The 27582-nt window shown below is 43.5% G+C and overlaps 2 protein-coding genes across 12 annotated transcripts in view; both read left to right on the top strand.

Moving 5' to 3' along the window:
* Nucleotides 1-27582, top strand: part of BCLAF3 (BCLAF1 and THRAP3 family member 3) — a 99697-nt gene that overhangs the window by 48062 nt on the left and 24053 nt on the right. For 4 of the 9 annotated variants that reach the window (XM_030574428.1, XM_030574401.1, XM_030574410.1 and 1 more), the window contains 2 exons: nt 50-205; nt 7713-12225. The exons of 1 other annotated variant lie outside the window; for it this stretch is intronic. In XM_030574428.1, coding sequence (XP_030430288.1) covers nt 50-205; nt 7713-7751 — 195 coding nt within the window. In that variant the 3' untranslated portion in view covers nt 7752-12225. Of the gene's footprint in view, nt 1-49; nt 206-882; nt 1103-4066; nt 12226-27582 lie in introns of those variants that run through there. 4 more of the 9 variants (XM_030574446.1, XM_030574438.1, XM_030574456.1 and 1 more) reach the window with 4 other exon arrangements.
* The window catches only part of SH3KBP1 (SH3 domain containing kinase binding protein 1), a 366732-nt gene continuing 353571 nt past the window's right edge, over nt 14422-27582 (top strand). The window contains exon 1 of one of the 3 annotated variants that reach the window (XM_030574515.1): nt 14422-14867. In XM_030574515.1, the coding sequence (XP_030430375.1) occupies nt 14864-14867 (4 nt within the window). In that variant the 5' untranslated portion in view covers nt 14422-14863. The remainder of the gene's footprint in view (nt 14868-27582) is intronic. The other 2 variants (XM_030574488.1, XM_030574496.1) reach the window with 2 other exon arrangements.

Raw genomic sequence — 27582 nt, 5'->3', positions numbered from 1 at the left:
CCGAAATTCCATCATTTTGTCCATTTTTTCTTTTTTTTTCCCTCTACAGAACAACTTTACAGATGGTCGATTGCAACACAGTTATAAATCAGGCTTAGTACAGAAGGGTTTATATATTCAGGCTAAGTACCAGCGGCTACGTTCTGCTGGTTTAAGGGGATTTACCACTTATAAATTCAGAGAAGGATTTTTGAGGAAAGAAAAGGTGAGTTGGATTAAAATTAATTTTCCCTAAACTTTTTTTTCATTATATAAAATGTGAGTATCCAAATGATTCACTCCTATTTCAGAATCCACTTGGAGTTGTTTGTCTAGTTTGTATGGATATTCTTTGGAGTACTAAATTTGACATTCATCCCCTCCTCCCCCTACTCCAAGAAACTTGGTAACTGAGGGCAGGTCTACATTATGGGATAAGTTGACCTAAGTTACGCAACTCCAGCCACGTGAATGATGTAGCTGGAGTCTACGTATCTCTTAGGTCGACTTATTGCAGTGTCTACACCATACTGGGTCGATGGGACAAACTCTCCTGTCGACTTACCCTATGCTTCTCATTCTGGTGGAGAACTGGAGTTGATGGGAGAGCGATCTGCAATCGATTTTAGCAGGCCTTCCCTAGACCCGCTAAATCAACCCCCCCAATGGATTGATCACTGCAGCATCGATCCATGGTAAGTGTAGACATATCCTAAGACTTTTGTCAGCTATGGCCTCTGACATTCCCTCTCTTCTGAAGTCTCAGTTTGGGCAATCCTTTCTGCAGCTCAACTAAGCTGATTTTCCATCTATAAGTGGGAAACTAGTCAAAGACTGTTTTGTGTGTCCTTTCAAACAATTGGTTAACTAAATTCTGTTGTATGATTATGTGCTCTTTTTCAGTACATTACCTAAGGATCCAAGCCAGATATTCACCTTATAAACCATCTAATTCATACATGTTGGAGTGCTATATTTACAATGCATGTTGACATTTACATCCTTAGTTGCACTGAGATATATTACAGGCAATTCTTGTGCATAAAAGGCAGACTGAACCCCCACCCCCACTACTAGAAGCTGGGACTGGATGATGAGGTGAATCACTCAAAAAATTGCCCTGTTCTGTTCACTATCTCCGATGCATCTGGCACCAGCCACTGTTGGAAGACAGGATTCTGGGCTAGATGGACCATTGGTCTGACCAGTATGGCTATTCTTATGTCCTTAAATTGAGTATCTAAAATATTTTCCTGATGGTTTATAAGCTTGCTTAATTGTGCAACTTCTGTTTTTAAAATACTCAAATGACTAGTAGCACTCTGCAAAGATGTACTACAGCAGTAGTAATTCATGAAGAATTTTTGGGGTACCCTGAACTGGTAGGATCTCCCATCTGTATTAGTGTAAAATTGACAGGGCACAGTCTAACACAGTTAGGAGTATCCATGTTGTTATAACTTCATAGGGTGCACAGGACAACACTGTTGAAGCACCTGATGGAGTATCATGTTACAGTTTATAGAATCATGTCAGGAGTCATGAGTATTGTAAGGCTCAGTAACAAATAGGATACCTCAATATTATAGCATCCTAAAGTCCTTATTTGAATTGTCTCAGCATAATCTAAAATTTATCTTCCTTTCTTGTATCAGAGGGGTAGCCGTGTTAGTCTGGATCTGTAAAAGCAGCAAAGAGTCCTGTGGCACCTTACAGACTAACAGACGTTTTGGAGCATGAGCTTTCGTGGGTGAATGACATGCATCCTATGAAGTGGGTATTCACCCATGAAAGCTCATGCTCCAAAACATCTGTTAGTCTATAAGGTGCCACAGGACTCTTTGCTGTTCTTCCTTTCTTGTTTTATAACCATGGTGTCTAATCCATATTACACATTGTTAAACATGCCAGACAGATGTTTTGGGCACGGTTAGACTAGTGATGTAAATAAAGTCTGAGAATGCTCTAAAGGCCATATACCACTACTCTGAGGGAACAGGGCGTGCTTCTCACATCACTGAACAATGACGGTCCTAACCGTTCCTTTCTAAGACCTCTGATAAATACCCATGCTTGCTAGATGGAAAAAGAAAATGACTGAAAAATCAAATTTCAGACTACAGAATCATTCGGAATTATAATCTTGTATTATAATACAAATGTACAATTGCTTCACTATAATCAGCAAACAGATGTCACTGCCATGTAAATTTCCTATTGCTATTTTATAATTCGATACTAGAAATTCTTGTTTAAAATTCATTAAAATAATCTTAAAATCTGGCTGCCAAAGATTACAGCATGAATTGTTGATCAGTATAATTAGGCTTTGTTAAAATATTAATTTTATAACCAATAAAGAAATCTAATATCTCCGTTAAAGTAATATAAATCCTGTATTAAAATGTATGATGCAGCCTTTTTTCCAGTGTGCAACTAGCAGTTTAGAAAGCCTCATCATGGCAACATGTGCTTACATTTCAGTAATTCATGTATTTCTGCCCACATAGTAAACTTGTGGGCAGTTGATATTTGTTGAAAAGGGTTACAATTGGTATGATTTATGTGGATTTTTTAAAAAGCGCTAATCTGTCGTGTTTCTTGCTGAAAGTTGATTTTTTTAAAAGAATTGAATGTCCCCACTTAAATTATACTTTTATGCTCAAAGTAAACAATTTAATTTTTTTAATCTAAACTATTTTTCCAAAATTTTCTAAATGACTAATAAACAGTTTGTTTTCAAGTCTAGCAAGTTAATAAGTTACTTAAAAGATAAGCACATTAGAGATTGTTATAAACATGTATGAACCCGTTATAAACTACAATTGTGCTATTAATATAAAGGAGAATCAAACTCTGTGTCAGCCAAAACTCATCTTAAATATTAATCTACACATTCAAAACTATAAAATGACTGTTTATTCACCATGCTAGTCAAAGTATTTTTAGTACGTAGTGTGTTAACAAACTTTGATGTGCTAGAACAGGTACTTTGCAGCTTTTAAGAGTGCTTCTGTCTAATTAGTGTATTAAAACTGCTGCTTTTGCATGACCCATGTGCCTTCTAAGGTGTAAACTGCAAACTCCCTGCCTGCACTGGTGTGCAATTATTCACACAAGTGGTCCAACTGATATTAATGGAGTTTCTTGAGTAACTTCTCATCAATATGATGAAGGGGTTCACAACACAGTTGCCAACTTTCACGCGATAAATAAACACCCGACTTTCACAATAAGCCAAAAATCAAGCAATCCCATTTCAAAACAAGGCCAAAACAAGCCAATCCCTAAGAACTCCAACGCTCTATGTGACTAGATCCCCCTGGCGTGCAGTCTGGGACTGTAGTGGGCCTGCTCTGCACTCCTCTCTCCCTCCTGCCCCTGCATGCCAGGAGCCAATTAAAAAAACACCTAGTAACAAGCAACAAGCCAAAAACTACCCAACGATCAACTCACAAGTCAATTAAACCAAAAACAAGCCCAATTTCTGTTTGTTTGTTTTTTGTCCCCCTCTCCCCCTCCCCTCCCCCCAATGGGTTTGGCATGTCTGGTTCACAACCTAGCTATGAGTGAATAAAAGAACAGATTTAAGTGTTTGTACTCTAATGTACTAGTATTTTTTCTGCTCACAAAGTTTGACTGTTTAGTATATATTTACATTATTTGGCAAGAATTTTCAAACTTGGTAAGCTCTTAAAGGTAAATAAATAAGTTCCCTGCTTTTCAGAGATGCTGAGCTTCTGCTGACTTTGGAAAAATTGGCATACATTGTATGATTTACTTTACCCTTGCAAAATTGACATGAAAATATACCAGTCCAGGCACAATTCATACTCACCTACTCTTTGCTATGATACTAAATGACTAAAAAACCCTACAGTATTACCTGTTCAAAATATTTTATCCTTGGCAAGTAAAATTTTGCAAAGCTGATTACTTATTCTTTATAGCAGCATGGCTGCTTTAATAAGTAGTCTTGTGCATTATTGCATACCATACAGTGAAAATTAAAATAATAAAAATATGAGCCAATAGAGGTTTTTTCCACTGTTGTGACCTAGAAGTAACAATTTTTTCCTCTTAATAGGAACAGTCAGGCATTGCCACAGAAACCTGAACTGTGATAAGTGGAGACATACAATAACACGGCAAGGGAGCATCGGTTTGTTTTTTTACAACTTTGTCAGGAATTAAAATGGGAGAAATGAACTAACACTGTAACTGTCTCGATAAAATAACTATTTTTTCAGTAGTAACATGCTGCAGAACTTTTTACGGTTTTAATCATTGCTTTTAAATTACAGTATTCAATTGAAAAGTTTAGTAATGGTACCTTTGGTTCTTTTTGCAAACAAGTCCCAAAAAAGAAAAATTGAAGGGAGTCTTATTTATTGAATACTTTTCTCTAAGCATGATTTTTATGAATAGAACTTGAGTTGTTATACCCAGAGGTTTATATGTTGAAATGTTTATTGCTTACATAATTAAAAGAAAAAAAAAAGGAGGGGGGAAGAAGTGCCTGAATTGTTCAGTGATAGCATATTAGCTCAGGGGTCTCCAAACAATGATTTCTTAGGTTGTGCAATAGAGCTTACAGCTGTTTTGAGTCATTTCCCTAGAACAATCTTTGTATTTATTTTTGCCTTATATTTAGTTGGGTTTTTGACTTAAATATATATATAAATTTGTAAATAAATTGTTAGAAAAATTGTAACAATTTCCAACATTTTCTAAAAATGTGTAATAATGGGTAGGTATGTCATCTATTACATAGCAGAAACTTGTAACTGCACTGAGATGCTTCGGTTAGTTAGAGGACTGGTTGACCTGTATGCAGAAATATTCTGGCTCATCACTTTTTTCCATCTATATCATTTCTTGATTAAGCAACACATTGTCTTATCTTCTGCTACAAGTAACCTAGGGACTTACTTGATTCTAAAAGTGGGCTTAAAGATATGTAAAAAATTAGATAAGAGGAGCATATTTTCTAACAAAACTGTTTATAACAAACTATTTAAGGCAAAAAGCTTGTAATTTTTTTTATTAAAATCCCAATCATTCTCCATAGTTTACCACCCCTCAATATCGTTATGCTTTATGCAAAAATCAAGCAGGCTGATGTACATAATATAATGCTCAGGCCTAAAGCAATACTGTATTGTGTTCATTTCCCATTTATAGTTTGAGCCTTAATGTAGATATGATGAGGTTGTTTATGTTAAAGATTTGTTTCTTAATCTTCTTAATACACTACGCTAAAGACTTCTTAATACACTACGCTAAAGGCATATAACAAGTAACTTTTCCAGGGAAAACTTTCTAATTAATTTCAAGAAGAAAGTTATTGTCATCCAATCTTGTGCATTTTAGTAATCTCCAATGTGATAGTAGCCATAAAAGTACACATTAGAATCTCATTTATGGAATGTATTTAGAAAACTGGCACATTCAATAGGCATGTGAAAATACAAAGGAAAACACTCAATTTTTGGGAAGATCAAGCTATAAACAATATATACTGCATGATTTTCCAGAGTACCTTTAATAATAGGAATATTTGACTTATTGAAACTCCTAAGCTGTGGTTCAAGGGACTATAAAATTTTAATACACTGAAATTTGCCTAAAAACTTTGACATACACTTTGGTACACAGTTTAGTCCTCATGTAGAATAATATTCAGTACTTACTAGTATAACTGCGATTCAACAATAGAGAGACATGTCGTCTTCTGTGAATGTTTCCAAAAGCTAAGTACAGGACTTAGGTGGTAATGTACATACACTGCTCTGGTCAAAAATTAAACTAGTTTTTTCAGGAACTTACGGTGTGCATAAGCCAAACAGAAAGTTGTGTTAGAAGAAAGGTTTTCTTTTTCAAACCAATACAGCTAACAATTTACAGGTAGCAGTAAATATTTTAAATATTAGACTGCATAAAGTGACCCTGTCCAAATCTAGGCCCAATTTGTGCTCAAACTGTCCAACAGGAATGCTGCTTCTGAATATGGAGAAATATCTTTAAACAACCGTACACACAATAGAACGTAAACTGTTGAAGCTGCATTGCTTTATGGGGCAATACACTGTTGTACTATTTCTGAAACATTTTCATTGTTTTCACAAAAGTTCTGCAGAAGAATTACATTTTGAGCCAAGTAGGAAAAGATGGGTACATGAGACAACTCCTCCATATCTGATAAGGGAATTTGATACCATTGTGTGGGACTATACAGTACTGGGGCACTCAGAGATCAAAGTTAATAATTTTATGCAAAAATTCCAACATTAGAAGTATTAATGACTTCCCCAACTGACTAGTATGTTTTGCTGATTCTATCTATGACAATGGGTAGCTTTAATTTCTTTTGTACTTCAGTTATATCTTGTTCTGTGCACGGTTTAAAAGAGTGATGACCACTGATGGTAAAACATTGCAAATGGCACATATTTTAGACTGTAGCCATTGTAATTTTATAAACTTTTCTAATGGGGTGTATCAAACACTACTCATTCAGTCATTTGTACTTTGACATGCTTTTCTTAAGAGCTCACCACTTGAACAAATTATTTTTTACTAATAATTTAGCAATGCTAATTCAAGATTCCTCGACTGCATTAGTTTAATAAATTGGGTGTATAGTTATTTTAGCTTACAGGAATTTACTTGAATTTGAGGTCTTTCTAAAACAGCCTGAGTTACTACTCATGCTGTTATCCAGCATATCATCTACATTGAAGAGCAGCTGCTGTCCTGCTAATTGGGGGAATGTTGTAGAGATGACTCCCTCCACATTGTGCAAAGACTTCATTACATACTGTCTGATAGCGTATCTTTATACACAAGTGTACACATACACAATTGGCTCACTTAGCACTGCACACTTAACTGATTTCTGTGTTAGATGAATACTATACAGTGATGTACCTGCTGAGAATAATAGACTGAAATACCAAAACGCAGCCCAGAAATAGAGGAAGGAGGAAGTTAGTGAGAGTTATAAGAAAAATGAGATCATAATATTATTCTGTGCCTTTCTGTAATGTACTGCATTAAGGAAAATAACCTCTTGCTGTACAAAAACAAAATGTCATTTTCAAAATCAGTTTGATGGAAATGTGGGCAGGAGACATTTGTGGATTACAATAGCCACTTTGTTTCACTATGCAAGTTATTCTCAGCCTCCATATTGTAGCTTAACTAAAAGGAGGCATAGGTATATCCTTTTATTGGCAAAGCCAATTGACACTAGTATTGTGAAGTGTTAGCTGTTGAATATGTAATTGTCTGACAGCCATTCTTTTTAGTTGTTTTTTTTAATTGGTGTAGATCTTTATTGTTAAATTGCTTTCAGTCATCTCGAAATGACTGTACTAGAATGCTTGTCATATTCCCAATAGCATTTTATACATTTTATAAATTGAAATGTTTAAATTATTCTTCACCAATATCCAAAAATGCAGTGGTTTAATACGATCAAAGTTCCATTTTTAAATGTGTAATTGCTTTGACATATACATCTGACATTGCATGGCTAGAACCCTAATTTAATCTTTTGGTGTTTTTTTGCTTTGATGATCAGACTTGCAAAGTTAAGAAAAGTGTGGGAGTTGCTGGGAAACTAGAGAGCTAACACACTAGTAGAGCTCTGCCTTACCCTCTTGGTTTGCTTAATTTTTAACAACTTCTTCAAAATTCAACAATTTACCTTAGGACTTGCTTATATCCAGGTTTTGAGACAAGAAGACTACCTCAATGCAGATGACTGATTTCTTTGGGGATTCACCTGAAGGCCCAGTCTGGACACTAACTCACTATACCTAGGTGTCATCCTCTCTTCCACGGCATCTGGATGAAACAGACATTCAGCTTCTGGTGTCTGAGCTTAGAGTTGCACAGATAATCAAAAGGTTGAAGGTCTGTGAAACTTGATAGAAAAGGAAGGCATTTCAGTCCATGGACAAATGCATCTCCATCTTGACTCAGACATGATGGGCAGAGTGAGAGGGGCTTCAGTGAAGTGATTAAGATACTGGTGGTAAGTGATAAGGAGGACTTGGAAAATACACTTGGCTTTTCAGTATTCACCTTAGAGGAGGGATAGAGCATACAATCCTTACTAAACTTTGCTTTACTTGCTGGAAGAATCTGCTTTCCCAAGGTCTTTAGAAACAGGACACACAGTTTGCCTCTGTTTAAACTGCTATTAGTGCCACCCTTGCCAAGTTGTCTATATTCCTTGGTTAAAGGGAAAATCTTAAAATTTGTACACCACCTAGTGCAGCAAAAATCTGCAAAAACTTAGTGCCTAGATATATGCACAGATCTCTTGCCTATGACATGACTTTATTCCACGGGTGCAGGTTAGGAAGATACTTGGTGCTTCAGCATCCCTGCAAAGAAAAGTACCATAAATATAATTTTAAAATAGCAACTGCAAGAACTATGAATGCTTACCTACAACCCTCTAACTCTTCATTAGACTTCCAGGAGACAGTTAAATGTTGACCACTGTCCTATCTCAGTCTTGGCTAAGAGAAAATTTCAGTGATAAGGAGTTGACATAACTACTCTTATAACAAAGTCCTTAGCCTGTTTCTTGAGTAAATACTTAGGCATGTGATTTAGCACAGCCTTGTGCCTCCCTGCTTTCTTTATATACTTCCCCCCCTACACACTATACTAGCTGTTGCTCTGAATCTTGTCTGAGTCATTTAAATCTCAGTCTTGAAATGTTGGTGTAATATTCTGTAAATAATTTAGTTGCTAATCTTATTTTGTGACTGGTTTCTTTTTCTCATGACTGTTTTTATTCTAGTTAATGAGTTTGGTGAAGGGCCTTCCCAGTGAGTTGCTGATTAAGTAAACAGACCTTGGAACAACAAAAGCTTCTTTCCTTTGTTTAGATATTATCAACAGTTTTCCATCCAGCAAGAACGTGGCTCGCTGGATTGTTAAGAAATGCATTTAAAGTAGACCCCATCTATACTGCAGTTCCTCTCCATTAAACCTTTTAAAGTGTTTTTTTAAGTTTAACATGATAGTTTTTGCTGGTGTGGATGGAGAATACTATATTTTTTTAAATCTTCACTATTAAGAGTAAAACTGTCTAAAGTGTGACTTAGTCTCCCGATTCACTATAATTACGCTATGTTTAATAGTTTCCTGATCAACAACCTATATATTGACATTCAGGTATGCTTATGTTTGACTATGTACAGATACAGTGTTCCTACAAACTCTAAATAGATGTTTTAACAAATTTAATGTTTTCGAGTTGCAAATGGTTTTAATGAGTTGTTTTAGCAGGAGGAATTGATATCATGTGTAGTTACTGAAGTAGTGTCCAGTCTTCCTTAGAAAAAATTCTGCTAGATTCTTTCTGCAAAAATGTAGTCCATAAAAATATTTGTGTACTACATTGCTTTTTTCACCTCAAGGCTTCATCCATTGCTCTTTTGTGAATATAAAGCTTTAATCCAGTTATAATTTTGGGTACGTTTCCTTTCTGGCGAATAGAATCAATACTACCCTCTATTTAATATTTCTTGTCTTTATAGTGCCCATAAATGTTCTTGAATTCTTAGAATGGTAATCTTTGTGTATTATGATGATGGATACAGTAGAAAACTCTGAGACAGGTTCTGAATATATCACTTATTCCATTCAAAAGGTGTAGTTCCGTATCCTTTGTGTTGAAAATCCTTGTTATTTCTACACCACATATGGGGAGGGCGTGCATTTGCCGTGTGTGTACATTTCTGCTGAATGTTTAAAACTGCTGTAACAAACTCAAGCCCATCTATGCTAGTTTTCACAAGTCACTACAGTTTTTAAAACTTCGATTTTTAACAAAATGGAAAGTAGTGTAATAAGTGACCTTAGAATCTAGGGATAGGGCTGAAGGTTAGACTAATTTCAATTGCAGTCAGAAAGTCACTAACTTTCTATATTACTTTTGTCCTCTATAACATCTTTAGGCTTAACAGAATCATATCTAAGTTCAGATTTGCAGCGTTCCATTTTCTAAAATGTAAGAAATCATCTTGAGAAAAGTGAGTACTCTGCACTCCAGTAGTATGACAAGGGTGTGTGTGTGTGTGTGTGTTTTGTGATACCATCCTTTTAAGTAACACTAAAATGTAAAAAAGTAACACTGCCCAGAACTTAGGCCCTGAAAGGCCCTTAAGAGGCATGTCTATTCTCTCTCTTGAAACTCAGAAGTAAAAAATTTAATGTTTGCCTTTTTCTAACCAGTTGCCAAGAAAGTTCATTCTTTCCCTAAAATTGTAAAGATCCAAATTAATATTTGTGAATCACAGTCTTCTGTTTATGATCCCCATTAGACTCTAATAATCATCCCTGAAGGGATGGAACAGTGAAGCAAAGCTCTGGTCTGGAGTAGACTTTTTTAATGATGCATTTAGTTGTAATAGAGGCAAATAGATCACTTCCATTCCTGAGGCCCAATTTTAGATCTGAAAGTTGTCTGGGATTTTCAAAAATGCCTAAGTGACTGAAGAGCACAAGTCACCCTAAAAATCAACAAGAACAATTTTGTGCTTTTTGAAAATTGCATCCTACATACGGCTGAGTTTTTGTTCCTGAGAAATACATCAGTCAAAAAATCATTTTCATCTAAAATACATAATCACATTCCATACATCAGGGAAATTTTGTACATTTTAACAAATACTTTCATTTTTCTAAGCAAACACTGTAGTTGTGAAGATTAATTTTCTTTTCCAAATACTTTTTCTTTTTTAAACATATCCTTATCTCTAATTTATTATTCAATATATATATTAAGTGTATATCATTCCATTGGCAAAGTAAAGGGCATAGAAAGCTATTTGGGGATATTATGATATCATCTTGAGGCCCTAACCATATCAGGTCCTTCTTGTAATAGGCACTGCATGAACATACAAATAATGATGCTTCTTGCCACAAAGAGCTTACATTATAGAAAAATGAGGTTTTTTCACTTTCCATAATGGGAGTGTATTATCTTCATGCTTTAATTCTTGGGAAACTGGCTAATTCAAGTACAGTAATTATTTTAGAGTGATTTTCTTCGAGTTAGACAGAAGTTGCTAGAGTATGCTGTGACAGAAGGCAAGAGGTTTTCTGATTCTGAGAGCCTCGCTGGGAATTGTACATAGGAGTAAGCCAGTTTGTGAAAACTGGAAGACACTGTGGCATCTATCTCCCTGCCAGCCCTGATACATTCCTGTAGAAACTGCTAAAGAAATGCTCCTCTTTCTAAGGCTATGTCTACACTACAGCCAGGATTGATGCTCTCATATCGATCCACCAGCGGCCGATTTAGCAGGTTTAGTGAAGACCTGCCAAATCGACAGCAGATTGTTACCCCTGACGAAAACAGTAAGGTAAGTCGACGGGAGAGTTTCTCCTGTTGACCTCCCTACAGTGTAGACCCCATGGTAACTCGACCTAAGGTATGTTGACTCCAGCTATGGGAATAACGTAGCTGGAGTTGCGTAGCATAGGTCGACTCACCGCGGTAGTGTAGACATAGCCAGATAAATTAGGTATATCAATTACTCCAGTACACCTTAAGCTCCTTAGAACCACAACCGGAGCAATTAACATTCTACAATGGAATCATCCCTATTCTTATCAAAACTAGTTCCATCAATTCTAAATATAGATTGGCACATTATTTACTTATGATCTTGGACTCTTCTTAAATGGAGGCAGATGGGTTGTATCAGAATAGACAATTGCTGAAATTGTAGTGCTGGAAAGGTATTTCCACACTTTCTGGTAATCCCACAGATTTAAAGAATATAGCAAAGCCATTATAAAAGGAGTGTTTGGTTATTTTAAAAAGACCTTAAACCTCAATTCATATTGTGGAAATGTGATGAATTTAGTACATGAGACAGATGTAAACTGGACCTTGTGCAGACTTTGTATGGTTGCATTTGTAAGTAAAGAGCCAGACTGTGAGGTGTTAGAGAATTGTCCACTTCCTGAGTGTGGAAGAATGGCTGCAAGAAATTTTCCAATGCCATTGCCTGGGGTGAACAGTGAAACAGAATATGTTTCAGTTTGCATCTCTACTCTGCTTTTGATGGAACTACATTAATGTACAAGTTTGGCTTGATTCTTCTTTTCAGTACATTTCTATTCTCTCCCTATTGAGTGTTGGATTTGTTTTACTATTTTCCTTACAGATATGTTTAATAAAAACAAAGAAATCATGTAACATTATAAGCCATTCTGTGCACTTTTTTCTTTTTCTGGACATGTAATATTTTTTTCAAAAAGTAAAATTCCAATACTTTAAACTAGAGAAGAAATACAGTCAAGTCTAAGCTGGTTCAATTTAAACTGTTTGAGCGTATGGAATCACTCTCCTACAAACATTGCTTTATAGCCGAACAAAAGCTAGTTCTAACAGACATACTGTATTACTAAAAAAATAAACCTAGGTACACCTCTACCTTGATATAACGCTGTCCTTGTGAGCCAAAAAAGCTTACTGCGTTATAGGTGAAACCATATTATATTGAACTTGCTTTGATCCACCGAAGTGCGCAGCCCTCTCCTTCCCCCCTCCTCCCGGAGCACTGCTTTACAGCATTATATCCAACTTCATGTTATATCGGGTGGCGTTATATTGAGGTAGTGGTGTATTTATAAAGCACATGGCATCGACAGCTGAAATAATGTCCCTTGCCCTGTGGAGTGTACGTTCTGAGATCATCTAATTTTCTAGAATAAAGAACTTTATCCAAGTCCTGATTTCAAAAATATAGATTCTGATGGCCAAATAAGCTGCATCAAAGCATTTTTTCTACTTATAAGCAATTCTGCCTCCACTGAGGAGTTTTTATAATTTCTGCTTTTTCAGTACCTGAGAGCTATTTTTCAACAGGAAAGAATATGCTCCACATGTTAAATCCATATCATTGTGGCTGCTAGCATTTTTCCATCTTCACAGCTAAATTAATGGAGAGTTAAAGAAATAGTCTACAGCAGCCTTGGGCAGTTAAAGCTGCTCAGTAGTACAAATCTCTTTAGATTACATTTTCTACACCTTATCTTTTAAAGTTGATTATGTAGTCCATAGTTGTTTTCCCTCTTAGTGGGAGTCTACTTCAGTTGATATGTATAGCTCTTCCAAAGACCCTTGAACTTCCACATACACTCCAACTGCAGAAAAACACCCGTTACCAAATAGGTAGTGAAGCTGAGACAGGCCACTTGGCCTCTTTCTGTCCAAACATGTTACTGTTCTTGGAATAGCACAATAAATCATTTTGATACTGTTTCATTGTGTCAATGTCACAAGTGTTCATCGTCTTAAAATGCAGACTTCAAATCCTTATACATTAGTTGAAAGTAGGAACAATCAATCACTCTACATGAAAGGTTTTTTTAATTTAAATCTCTAATTTCTGGTATCACCTACCCTTCTCTACTCTGTCAGTTACAGCAGCTTTGATGCCTTGTCTTCTCTTTAATGTTTGTCTCTTTTTTTCCATAGCAACAAGATGGGTGAGGTAGTATCTTTTATTGGACTAACTTATATGGGTGAGAGAGACAAGCTTTTGAGCTCTACAGCGCTCAGGTTTTTTTTTTCTTTTCCATGCCACTTTACTCCAGGTGGAATAGCCTTACTGAGGTGGTCTATACAGCCATTCTCCTTTAAATCTGTACTGAAGACTCGTTTCTACCTGGTCCCCAAGAAGAGAGTGCACAGACCCCCTCACAACTCCTGGACCAGACAGGGCTACAACCAGACCCTCTCCTAAGAGCCTTTGGAAGTACTCACCTAGAGCAACAACTCTAGCAGAGAGGCAGCAGGCCTAAGCGCGCCAGCGGCGGGGCTGCCTTGGCCATGAGATGTAGAACTGGCCAGTGGGTTTCGTTACAAACAGAAGTCAGACCAGGCTCCTCACAAGAGGGGCTGGGGCTGGGCTGCTCTAACCGCCCCGCGCGTTGTCCTGATGGACTGAGGGTTTCAGCTGAACAGGAAGCTTTGGGGGCGGGGGAGGGGTTTGAACTTTCGGTGTCAGGCGTTGTTCGGGAGGGTGGCACCTCGGCTCCCCGCGGGGTTGTGCGTGTTGTGTGCAGCCCAGCCCAGCGCAGCCCACCCGACCGTTTTAGCTGCCACCCCCAAAGCTCACTCAGCGGCTGTGAGGCCGGAGCACGGTCAGCTCTGTGGGGGCGGGTTTTTAGCAGCAGATTCGCTCTGCCACTATTCCCAGGGCCGAAGCTGCTCCCTCCCTCTTCCCAGCCGGCCCTGTGGGGAGGAGCATCCCTAGGCGGACCGCGGGAGCTGAGTTTCCCCCACGCCTGCGCCTCTCGCCTCTGTCTCCGTAGGGTCACCAGCCCCCTTCCCCCCTCCGCCGCTGCGGCGGGCAGCGCAGCCGGGCTGGGGCGCGTTCTCGCGACACTTCCCGCCGAGCGGAGCCGCTGATTGCGGCGGCAGCGCCCAGCGTGGCGGCGCCTGGGGGACTCAGCTCTGGCTTCACACTTGCCCCGCTGCACACGCGGAGCCCGAGACGGGGAGTCGCCGCCCATCAGCAACCGCCCGCCCAGCCTGGCTGGCCCCAGTGCAGGCAGCAGCGGGGACCCGGGTGCTTTGCGGAAACTGCGCCTCCCCCCGTCCTATTTCTGCGGTTTGGATGCGCATGAGAGCGGAGCAGCCGCTAGCGGGAAGCAGCACCGCTCAGCCCGGCTGCAACGGGCGCTGAGAGGGCGGGCGCCTGCCTCAGAAACCGCCGCTCCGCTCGGCTCCCACCCCGGACCGGTGGCTTTAACTCGCTGCCGTCCCCGCGGTTTGTCCCCCCGTCTCAAACTTTCAGCCTGTCCCCGCTGCCGGGCAGAGCCCGGCCCCACATCCATGGGTGAGTGTGAGCTCGGGGTGCGCCCCCTTTTCCAGGACGAGCCGGGGGCTGGGTGGTTGGCCAGCGTGGGGCAGAGATCAGAAGGCTGCTGCCTTCCGCCGTGCTGGCGGCTCCGCGGTGCGCCGGGGCTGCCTTCCCCCCACCCACTCAGTGGCTCCCGGGCTCGCTGATCCTTTCCCTGGTGAGGCGGAGTGAAAGGGTGACGGTGGCTGCGCAGCCCAGGGGCTGGGGAGAGGGGGACCCATCCCCTTGGGGCGGATGGGGATTGCAAGCTGGGTTGACACGTTTGCGATTTCCCCTGCTAATGAGCTGGCTTGTCTTTGCTGCGGGAGCCGCCGTTGTGCTGCTGGCAAGGCGGTGAAATGCAGGCTCGAGAGGCTGAAGTGTGAGGGAGGGCAGAGCCGGGGGGCCCTAGACGCGCAGGCTGCACTTTTGCTGCCAAGGTGCTCGAGCTGATGAGCGCAGCGGCTGCTGCCTTCTTGCGAGACAGGAAATCTGAGAGGCCTGCTCCAGGTTTGACATGTCCCGGGGGGGGCCACTCAGGCGGGTGCCAGGCGCTGCTTTCGCTGCCCCACGTTGCAGCCCGGGAGCGGAGAGCCGAACAGCCCCGTCGGGCTGTTACCAGGGTCGGTTCTGCAGCCCGCTGCGCGCTCGCCCTCCGCAGCCTGCTGCCTCGTTAACCCTCCGGCCAACTCGCGCTGCAGGGGCGGCTCGCCTGGATTTTGGGAAGAGGCAGCGTCTGGTTTGCGAGTCCTAGTGCATCCAGCCAGGCGCACGCTGTCCGGGAAGGAGACAGGCGCACGGCTGGCGTGGGGTGGGCTCAGTCCCTGGGTAGGGTGACCAGATGTTTCGTTTTTATAGTGACAGTCCTGATTTTTGGGTCTTTTTCTTATATAGGCTCCTATTACCCCCCTCCCCCCACGATTTTTCACACTTGCTGTCTGGTCACCCTATCCCTAGGGCTAGCGAGGAGCGCGGCAGCTGGTGGAAGGCGAGACTTATTCATGCTGCTCAGTTTGTAGGTGTTAGGAAGAGCCTCCCCCCGGTGGGGGTTGCTTGGAGGTTCCCCTGCTGTGCCTGTAGAGCCCCGGGGTGAATTGTCCTATTATGCTGAGCATGGAGCTGAAGAGCCAGGGACGACAGTAGTGCCAGGCTCTGGCTGGCTTAGAGGCGCACACATGGACCAAGCCTGCTCGCTCCTGAACAGGGCCAGATGCTGTTGCATCCATCCAGTCTGTTTAGCACTCTGTGTGTGTGTGACACACACATACACGTTTGTAGATTGGGGAGGAATACATGAAAGAAGGCGACAAAGGAGAACCCGTACCATGGTGTTTTATAGACTAGGTGTGCGCGCATAAACTCTTTTTCATGTGTGGGTGGGCTAGGATCAGCGGTTTTAACTAGGTTTGGGGAAGTGGCTAAGTGTACTTTAAAAGCTAGTTTTTGAGTTTTCTCTCATATACTGCCACCTCATTTTGTATACAGTGAAGGCAAAGAGCAAATAGGATGTTGTCAACATTAGCTCTCTTTTTGAGGTGTCTTTATCCTGTCAATTACAGTGAGCAGCTATAGTCGCTTACATGTGCAGGCAAAACCCTATATCTATAGTGACATTTGGTAATTTGTTTGAAAATCAACAAATTGCTACTGCTACTTGATACTTATGTAAGTATACGCTACATATACTTATGTATATGAAAATATATGTAACTACTGTAGTGCACAAAGATACACAAGATTAAGCACCAGCTTTTTGCTGTTGAACTTTAGTTAGTCCTGCAGTCCAAAATGGGACACAGGGGGAACAGATGGGAACAGATTCAGTTGCTGTGATCTGAGCTCAGTTGCTGGTTGACAGTAGGCCGATATCCCAGAACACCTCACTTCACTGGTGCATTTTAGAAGACTATGTAGGATTAGATCATTGCTGTTAGTGTTCGGAGAGTGATCATCTCCATTTCTATATTCAGCGGTAAAGAGTTGCACTCCCCAGTCTGCAGTATGACTTTAATATAGTGCTGTAATTGAGATTTATTTTTTTTTAAAGAATGGATAAGCAGAGCTGCATCTTGGGTGTAATGTCAATCCCTGCAATGTAACAAATGAATTTGGATAAAAATAATGTAACAAGAAATTAAGCACACTTTAAAAAAAAATTAGAGTGCTGTAATCAAATCCCATCCTGCAGGGCTTCACGGGCCAGAGAGAGTTTCCATCCCTGTCCTCCATGTAGAATTGATGTATTCCTCTGAAGCATTAGAGACTGGCCAGGGATGAAGTCAGGACACCCAGTGGGGTGGATCAGTGCTCTGAGAGCCAGGGACGACAGTAGTGCCAGGCTCTGGCTGGCTTAGAGGCGCACACATGGACCAAGCCTGCTCGCTCCTGAACAGGGCCAGATGCTGTTGCATCCATCCAGTCTGTTTAGCACTCTGTGTGTGTGTGACACACACATACACGTTTGTAGATTGGGGAGGAATACATGAAAGAAGGCGACAAAGGAGAACCCGTACCATGGTGTTTTATAGACTAGGTGTGCGCGCATAAACTCTTTTTCATGTGTGGGTGGGCTAGGATCAGCGGTTTTAACTAGGTTTGGGGAAGTGGCTAAGTGTACTTTAAAAGCTAGTTTTTGAGTTTTCTCTCATATACTGCCACCTCATTTTGTATACAGTGAAGGCAAAGAGCAAATAGGATGTTGTCAACATTAGCTCTCTTTTTGAGGTGTCTTTATCCTGTCAATTACAGTGAGCAGCTATAGTCGCTTACATGTGCAGGCAAAACCCTATATCTATAGTGACATTTGGTAATTTGTTTGAAAATCAACAAATTGCTACTGCTACTTGATACTTATGTAAGTATACGCTACATATACTTATGTATATGAAAATATATGTAACTACTGTAGTGCACAAAGATACACAAGATTAAGCACCAGCTTTTTGCTGTTGAACTTTAGTTAGTCCTGCAGTCCAAAATGGGACACAGGGGGAACAGATGGGAACAGATTCAGTTGCTGTGATCTGAGCTCAGTTGCTGGTTGACAGTAGGCCGATATCCCAGAACACCTCACTTCACTGGTGCATTTTAGAAGACTATGTAGGATTAGATCATTGCTGTTAGTGTTCGGAGAGTGATCATCTCCATTTCTATATTCAGCGGTAAAGAGTTGCACTCCCCAGTCTGCAGTATGACTTTAATATAGTGCTGTAATTGAGATTTATTTTTTTTTTAAAGAATGGATAAGCAGAGCTGCATCTTGGGTGTAATGTCAATCCCTGCAATGTAACAAATGAATTTGGATAAAAATAATGTAACAAGAAATTAAGCACACTTTAAAAAAAAATTAGAGTGCTGTAATCAAATCCCATCCTGCAGGGCTTCACGGGCCAGAGAGAGTTTCCATCCCTGTCCTCCATGTAGAATTGATGTATTCCTCTGAAGCATTAGAGACTGGCCAGGGATGAAGTCAGGACACCCAGTGGGGTGGATCAGTGCTCTGAGAGCCAGGGACGACAGTAGTGCCAGGCTCTGGCTGGCTTAGAGGCGCACACATGGACCAAGCCTGCTCGCTCCTGAACAGGGCCAGATGCTGTTGCATCCATCCAGTCTGTTTAGCACTCTGTGTGTGTGTGACACACACATACACGTTTGTAGATTGGGGAGGAATACATGAAAGAAGGCGACAAAGGAGAACCCGTACCATGGTGTTTTATAGACTAGGTGTGCGCGCATAAACTCTTTTTCATGTGTGGGTGGGCTAGGATCAGCGGTTTTAACTAGGTTTGGGGAAGTGGCTAAGTGTACTTTAAAAGCTAGTTTTTGAGTTTTCTCTCATATACTGCCACCTCATTTTGTATACAGTGAAGGCAAAGAGCAAATAGGATGTTGTCAACATTAGCTCTCTTTTTGAGGTGTCTTTATCCTGTCAATTACAGTGAGCAGCTATAGTCGCTTACATGTGCAGGCAAAACCCTATATCTATAGTGACATTTGGTAATTTGTTTGAAAATCAACAAATTGCTACTGCTACTTGATACTTATGTAAGTATACGCTACATATACTTATGTATATGAAAATATATGTAACTACTGTAGTGCACAAAGATACACAAGATTAAGCACCAGCTTTTTGCTGTTGAACTTTAGTTAGTCCTGCAGTCCAAAATGGGACACAGGGGGAACAGATGGGAACAGATTCAGTTGCTGTGATCTGAGCTCAGTTGCTGGTTGACAGTAGGCCGATATCCCAGAACACCTCACTTCACTGGTGCATTTTAGAAGACTATGTAGGATTAGATCATTGCTGTTAGTGTTCGGAGAGTGATCATCTCCATTTCTATATTCAGCGGTAAAGAGTTGCACTCCCCAGTCTGCAGTATGACTTTAATATAGTGCTGTAATTGAGATTTATTTTTTTTTTAAAGAATGGATAAGCAGAGCTGCATCTTGGGTGTAATGTCAATCCCTGCAATGTAACAAATGAATTTGGATAAAAATAATGTAACAAGAAATTAAGCACACTTTAAAAAAAAATTAGAGTGCTGTAATCAAATCCCATCCTGCAGGGCTTCACGGGCCAGAGAGAGTTTCCATCCCTGTCCTCCATGTAGAATTGATGTATTCCTCTGAAGCATTAGAGACTGGCCAGGGATGAAGTCAGGACACCCAGTGGGGTGGATCAGTGCTCTGAGGAGATACACCAGCCAGGCATCGATAACAGGATTCTCTGTGTCTTGCTTACATGCTCAGGGTCTTGCTGATTTCCCATCCCCAAATCTGGCAGGAATTTTTCTCCAGGTCAGATTGGCAGAGACATTGAGAGATTTGGGTTTTTTGGCCTTCCTCTGCAATATGGGGCATGGCTCGCCTGCTGGGCTCATCTGGGAATATCTTGAAAACCTTTTTCTTTCTGTTTTTACTCAGTTTTTCAGTATAGTTTTGTCATGTCTCTATTATGATAAAAAGTTAACTGCCACGGGACACTACTATCACTCTTGCTTAGACCCCAGTGTTTTACTCAGCCACTTGCCAAAAAAGGTATGTGTCACTCATATCTGAGACCAAGCTGTGATGAATAAGGATAAGCTCTTTCTCTGTTGTAAAGTACAAAGGTTAAAATATTTGGCCTTCCTTTTTTGTGCATGCCCACACAGGAGGTTAAAAGAAGTGATAAGGCAACATGAAGTAACTTTCCTTTGAGCCATAGATTGTGATCTACAAGCCAGTCTGAAATTAAGGGAAACTGTTTTTCTGATGAGTTTTCTGCCCCTCCATGATGGTTTGTTCATATATTTGTTTTTACTTGTGTGTGATCTCTCATGTTTCATTTTGGTCATTCATATTACTAATAGTTCCTTTCTGAAGTCACAACTCATTCAGACTTTTCTTTTTGGCCAGGGAGAAGAGGGTTGGAGGTATTTTGAAGTTCTGTCAATATCTTTACTTTTAATTTTATGAGTACCACTTAAAAAACAAAAACAGAAACAAACTATATAGGGAAGCATAGGTACAGACAGATAGAATGAAAGTGAATTTTTTATGTATTTGTCACAGATTCAAGATGAAAATGTGATTTTTAAAAATGAACTTGACAATTTAAAGATTTTCTACATATATGAAAGAATAGGTTAGCTCCATCCTTCAGAAGATGGCTTTGCACTTAGTGAAAATGTAGATATGGTAGAACTGCAGAGTTACGAACATCTCTGGAATGGACATTGTTAGTAACTCTGAAATGTTCATAACTGAACGAAATGCTATGGTGGTTCTTTCAAAAGTTTATTACTGAACATTGACTTAATACAGCTTTAAAACTTTACTTTGCAGAAGAAAAATGCTGCTTTTAACCATCTTCATTTAAATAAAATAATCACAGAAACAGTTTCCTTACCTTGTCAAATCTTATTTTTAAACTTCCCTTTATTTTTTTAGTAGTTTACATTTAACACTACTGTACTATATTTTCTTTTTTTTGGTCTCTGCTGTTGCCTGATTGTGTACTTCCGGTTCCAAACAAGGTGTGTGGTTGACTGGTCAGTTTGTAACTCTGAAGTTCTACTGTATCTATATATGAATACATAAAATCCTAGGCTGCGAATCTTGTCTGTCAGTTATTAAAAAGTCTGAGTCTGACACTATTTTTTTTAATCTTTTCTGTGTTTTGAAAATCTGTGTATGTTAGACACCATCTTACATCCCTCTCTAATCTGTCCCAGGCTGGGATCCTTATTGTATGTATATGCTCCATTAAAGAAAACAAGCCCCCCAGCACTTCCCTTGCACACATTAAAAGAATGTTATGGTCAAAAGTTAAGTGCTGAAAAGTTAGAAAATGACACAATTAAGGTTCTTCAAGTGACAGTACATGTCCATTCCACTTTAGGTATTTGCTAGCTCACTGCACAAAGCTATGGAAAAAAAATCTCTGTCAGTACTCCTCAGGGTGGTGCATGCACTCTCCACATGCTCATGCTGATAGCCAGTAGTATCGGGGTGGGGCTGCCCTCAGCCCTCCCTCAGTTCCTTCTCCCCACCTGTGGTAGGTAGACAGAGCCTGTATGCCTCATCATTCTCTAAAAAATGTAAATAATTAGATTAGTAGTTAGTGTTAGTTTACATGTATTGTTTTTATATTTGTTTATTTTTGCATATTTGGATTTAATAGTGTAATCGACACCAAGTATTGGGGCATGCCCAAGTTCCGAGGGTTTAAGTATTGTCTGGCTGTAATAAGTCCATGCTGGTCAGTGACCCTCAAGCCCGTTCTTTAAAGTGTTTGGAAGGGGGCACGTTTGAGAGGAGTGTCTGATCTCAAGGGGATTCAAGACTAGGACCAAGAAATCTGGAGAGGTGAGGCTTTGACACCTGTTGATGGAAGCAGCTTTACATCCTTCCTCAGAACCCAGCCATTCAGTATAGGGAGCTATGGACTCTACTTCATCTCAGAGTACACCTCTGGAAATTGTGCTTGTGTGCTCTCTTTCTCCCTCCATCCCCCATTGGAGGGAGTCAGAAAGGAGGCATAATTCTTCGAGTGTTTGCTCACATCCATTCCATATTAGGTGTGTGTACTAGCCACATGCACCAGTGCTGGAAGCTTTTCCCCTCAGTGGTAGCTGCAGGGCAGAGGTGGGCAAACTATGGCCCATGGGTCGGATCCGGTCTGCGAGCCGTTTTAAGCCAGGGCACTGGGTCAAGGGCTGGACTATGCAGCTCGGCCCTGCTCCAGCTGGGGCGCAGGGTCAGGGCCACACCACACGGCTCCCGGAAGCCGCAGCATGGTCCTGCTCCTGCTCTTATGTGCTATAATGGTCCCCTCCGGCGCTCCAAGCTGCAGGGGGATGCCTGCGGATGGGGCAGTGTGCATAGCCAGCTGGCCACACCTCCGCATAGGAGCCAGATAAGGGACATGCCTGCGCCACCTGAGCCTCTCTCCAGGCCCTAACCCCCAGCCCTGATTCCCCTCAATCTCCAAACCCCTCGATCCCAGCCCGGATCACCCTCCTGTATCCCAAACCTCTCATCCCCAGCCCCACCCTAGAACCCACAACCCCAGCCAGAACCTGCACCCTTCCTGCACCCCTGCCCCAGCCCTGATCCCCCTCCCACTCTCTGACCCCCTCGGTCCCAGCCCAGAGCACCCTGCTAAACTCCAAACTCCCCAGCCCCACCTCAGAGCTTGCATCCCCAACCAGAGCCCTCACTTTCCCCCAACATACCCCAACCCCAATTTTGTGAGCATTCATGGCCCACCATACCATTTCTATTCCCCAATGTGGTCCTCAGGCCAAAAAGTTTGCCCACCCCTGCTGTAGGGGACCGGCTCTGGTGCCCTCTGGAGTGGCATGCACATGCTGCGATATAAAGAGCGCCACTGATTCCCCCCACACTCAGTTCCTTCTTGCCACCAGTGACGGTGCTGAAACGTCTGCTGCTTCAGCTAGCTTTTTCGCTTCGTTCAGTGTTACAAATTTTTCTTGTAAAATTGTTAATAGTTATCCCATAGCGTGTTAGTGAATTTTACTTGGTGAATCCCGAACAGGACTCAGCCTAGGGACCGGGCATGCCCCGGTCCCCAGACTTTAAGCTCTGCTATTGCTGCAAAAAACCCCAGTGTCCCTCAGCGATCGGCATAACAGTTGTCTCAGGTGTTTGGGAGAGTCACGCATAAGCGACAAGTGCTGTATCTACAAGTCCTTCAAACCTCAGACTAAGAAGGAGAGAGACATCCGTCTCAAAGTGCTCCTAATGGAGCCAACTCTAACTCTGGCACCAGAGCAGTTGAGGTCCGACTCTGCCCCGAGCTCCACGGCGTTGGTGCAGAGTGCCCCACCGGCATCGTCAATGAACCGGCACTGACTACCCCCTTCCCCAGCATCTGCCAAGTGGCGCAAAAGAAGACCAGGGGAGGACGATCTCTTACATCCTACAAGGGGATGGAGAGTGCAGGAGGGGAGCCAAGGCCTGAGGAGGGCAGCTCAGTACCTCCAACCGGGAGTACCCTGCATCTGAGGCATTGGTGAACACCATAAAACATTTGTCAAAGTCTGGATTTACCAGCACCAGGCCCTTGACCGGATCTTCCTTCAGCGTGCAGAGAGCCCTCTGGCACTGCCTGGTCCAGATCACCTTGTCTGGCCTACCCTTATCTTATAGCTCAGTGATGGGGGCTGACAGGGAGCTGAAGTGAGGCAGAAACCTTTGGTAGAGGCCAACCATCCCAATAAAGGCCTGGATCTGTTTTTTAGTCTGGGGAGTTGGCCAATTTCTGATCACCTCCACCTTGGCTGGTTCTGGCTTTAAGCAACCGCTCCCCACCTTGTGGCCCAAGTACAGCACCTCTGCCATCCCCACCTTGCACTTCCCAGCATTTATAGTCTAGTCTTGCCTCTCAGAGGTGACCCTGCCCGCTCTTCACCTGGGACACATGTTCCTCCCCAGTCTAGCTATAGACATACATATCATCAATATATGCTAGGGTAAAATTCTCCATACCCCCTCAGTAACTGATTCCCCAGATCCTGGCAGGTGACCGGTGCCTCCTTGAGGCTGAAAGGTAGGACCAGGAATTCATATAGCCCTAGAGGGGTGACAAAAGCAAGTTTTAACCTGGCATCTCATTCCACAGGCACGTGCCAGTAGCCTTTGGTGAGATCCTTGGTAGTGAAGTATTGAGGTCCCCTCCTCCCCTGCAACTTGTCTAGGATCTCATCAGGCCTAGGCATGGGGCAGGCACCAGACATGGTGATGGCATTGAGCTTCCGATAGTCCACACAGAATCGGATCCACCCATCTTTCTTGGGGACCAGCACCACGGGTGAGGCTCAGTGGCTGGTTGATGGCTGGATCACCCGTAAAGCCAGCATATCTCTGACCTCTCTCTCTCTCCAGGGCCTGGGCTGTTTTCCCACTGACTCTGAATGGGGGACACCTGACAAGATGGGTGGCTCCTGTCCCCACCCAGTGAACAGCCAAGTTAGTGAGCCCATGCTGTCTGAAGAACAGCCACTGGTAGGAATGCAGCACTGCTTTGATCCCTGCCTGTCGGGCAGGGATTAGCTGGGCAGAGAAGAGAATTGATTCCAGCCAGAGGCCAGCTCCTGTCTCAGGGAAGAGATCCACTAGAGGATCATCCCCCTTCTCCTCGCACTGCCCACACTCAGCCAGTACCAGCCTCTCCCTGTCACAGTATGGATTTATCATGTTGACATGGTACCCTCGGTGGCTCAGGTTGGACAGTTCCACCACATATTTCACCCCATTCAGCTGTGTGATGACCTTAAAGGCTCCTCTGATGGGCAGGCATCTCAGGATTGCATTCTCTTTGTCCTGGGCCTTTCCCACTCTCTGGCAGGGGTCCCAGGACCTGCAGTATTGCTGGATGTTGTCAAAGACTGGACCAGTAAAAGTTCTGTAGCAGCTTCTGCCTTGGGCACAGGATACCCTGGTGTCTTGAGAAAGGCACGTCACAGGCCAGTTACAGTAGCCTGTGGCAGTACTTCTGAGGACCACTAGCTGTCTTCTGATCCTCTATAGTTCCACTTCCCCTGGGGAAGCCCATTCCCAGTACAGGAATCTCTTCTCCCACAGGAATCTTTCCCAGAAACCTTCCCCAAGGTGGCCAGCAAGTTCCCTCATTTTCTCTAAGGAGGGGTCCTTCTGCAGCTTGGTCTGGAATTCAGCGTCTAGGGAGGGGAATGAAACCAGTTCCCTCTCGCTGCCTGTGGTCACAGCCCCTCAGACTGGAATGCTGGGATTAGGGCTCTCTTGATAAAAAGCCACCATCTTCATCTTGGTCATTCTCTGACCAGGGATCTCTGTCACCAGCAGCGCCCTTTTAGCTGCTTCCCCCTTTCCTGCGGCCTCCTGCACCTCTGGACAAGGCAGCCCTGGTTGGCAGCCATTCTGCCCTTGCTGTGGTTCCCCATACTCAGCTGGGGTCTCCAACCCCACCCCCCACTGGCTCAACTTCGCCCCTGTTGTCCCAGTGAGGGCAGGCAGTGAGCCTGCTGCTTTGGGCACAACATCTTCAGAACCAGTGTGAGCTACCTCCCTCCGTGGGCAGGGGCGAGGAGCATCTCTCTCTCCCACTCAGCTCCAGGGGTCTGGATACTGACAGTCAGCACAACTGAGCTTAGCAACTCCTCCTCTCTGTCAGCCAGGACATTTGCATTTACACTGACCACTTCAGTCTTAGCCGATTGGTTCCCTGGATTCAAACTTGGCTGTTACAGGAGCAGGGCCTGGATCCTGTCTCAAAGAGACAGTTGTCCCCCCATCATCCACGTCAAAGCTGATATCTTGGAGAGCCCCAACTACTAGCCAGCCCGACCCCGTCTGCACAAAGATCTGAGCCCTAGGCAGGGCAAGTGACTTCATCCCTTGGACCTTCAGCCAGGTCTCGCAGCCTTGCAGCATCTGGTGAGGCTGCACCACCCGGAGTCTGACAACAGCTCTCTCTTTCCCAGGATCTCACCACCCCAGGAATGTCTCCCAGTTGTCCACCACCTTCTGTTCCCACTGGAGGTCTGAGGAGCCTGAGCCCAGGAGAGTATACACAGACATATATGCTGGGACCCTGCCCATCTGGCTTAACAGCTCTGGCCTTAGGACCCAGAAGGGGGGCTAGACACCGGAGCCTTTCTGCAGGGTCAGCCAGGTTCCAGTTGCCTTCCTTCCCAAAGGCCATGAGACAGGTATCTACATTTTCTCCCTCCTTAACCTGGGGCATTAATTTAGTATCAAAGTTCCCTGCGGAATTGGCAACCCGTGGTCCATCCCCATTCAGCCGTGGATGGGTCCCTAGCCTCTTAGCTCAGCCATCCCAGTTCATGCTGTCCCTCCTGCTGTTCTGCCTCATGCCTTCCCTGTCTCTCACGGTCCTCTGACTCCTTCAATCTCAGTTCCAGTTCCATCCATTTCAGATCAGATCCACTGATGGGGAATCTAGTAGAGACCCCCTGCTGGTTAGGAATGCTGGTCTCGGGGATGCCCGCCTGCTCCCAGACTCATGGCCCCAACTGGTTGGGAACCAGCTCTTTAGAGCAATCATCCTCTTCCAACTGAGAAGTTGGCTGCACCTTAATGAGCTTTCCAATGAGCAGCCCCCTCCCTCTTCATAGCTCCACAATGTGTTTCTTACGGAGATGGTTATAGGTAAGGCTTAGTTTTAGTCACTGGTATTTTTACTAAAAAGTCACAGAGAGATCACAGCCCATAAACAAAAATTCAGAGGCGTGTGACCTGTCCATGACTTCTACTAAAAATACCTACTGTGACTAAAACTTGGGTGAGGGTGTGGGGGGGAGGCGATCTGGGCGCATCACGGGTACTGGGGGAGGGGGTCGAGGTGACCGGAACCCCTGCTGGTGCTGAGGGAGAGGGGGGCCACGGTGTGCGGCTAGGAGTCCAGCTAATGGTGGGGGAGAAGGGGGCCAGGCCACAGCATGTGGCTGGGACTCCTGCTGATGCTGGGGTAGAGGGGTTGGCAGGGCTCCCTACCCAGCTCCGCATCTCTGCAGCTCTTAGGCCACAAGTGCTGACTGCTACAGCGCCCATTGGCCGGGAACCACAGCCAGTGGGAGCTGTGGGGGTGGGGCCTGCGGGCACTGGCAGCGCACAATGCGGAGACCCTCTCTGCTGCCTAGGAGCTGCAGGGGGGCTGCCCCCACCAGCCGCTGCCCATAGCCCCCTCCTGTACACCCAAGCTGCTGCTGCTGCAGAGATCATGGAAAGTCACGGAATCCATGACCTCCGTGACAGACTCACAGCCTTAGTTATAGGCCATCTCTTCGCTGTTCCCAAGTTGTCACAGACTCACAGGCCTGTGCTCTCTCGGCTCCCCAAAGTCCCTGGGAGGAATTCCCTTCAGTGTGGCAGCCCTTCTCGGGGGTCACAATCTCTCTCAGGCTTTACGTGGTAGGCTGCTCCGCCTCCTGGAACTGCACCTCACTCAGCCTTCAGCACACCTGGCTCTCGCTAATCCCCCTTTGTTTTACTGCTCCCCAGTCACTTACTGCAGGATGCCCTGTCCACAGGGTGCAGTTGGTACCACCCCTGCTGGAGCACCCATGGGGACAAATTAGTGGGTGCTCTGTACCCACCAGCAGCCAAGTTTCCCACCCGTCCCTCCTCCCAGCACACTGTGTTTCCGCTCCTCCAAACAGCAGCCAAACAGCTGTAGCAAGCTCTGGGAGGGAGGGGGGAGGAA

This window comes from Gopherus evgoodei, chromosome 1 (assembly GCF_007399415.2).
Source record: "Gopherus evgoodei ecotype Sinaloan lineage chromosome 1, rGopEvg1_v1.p, whole genome shotgun sequence".
NCBI lineage: Eukaryota > Metazoa > Chordata > Testudines > Testudinidae > Gopherus > Gopherus evgoodei.
The sequence above is the reverse complement of the archived record's forward strand: the minus strand, read 5'-3'. Positions and strand labels throughout refer to the sequence as shown.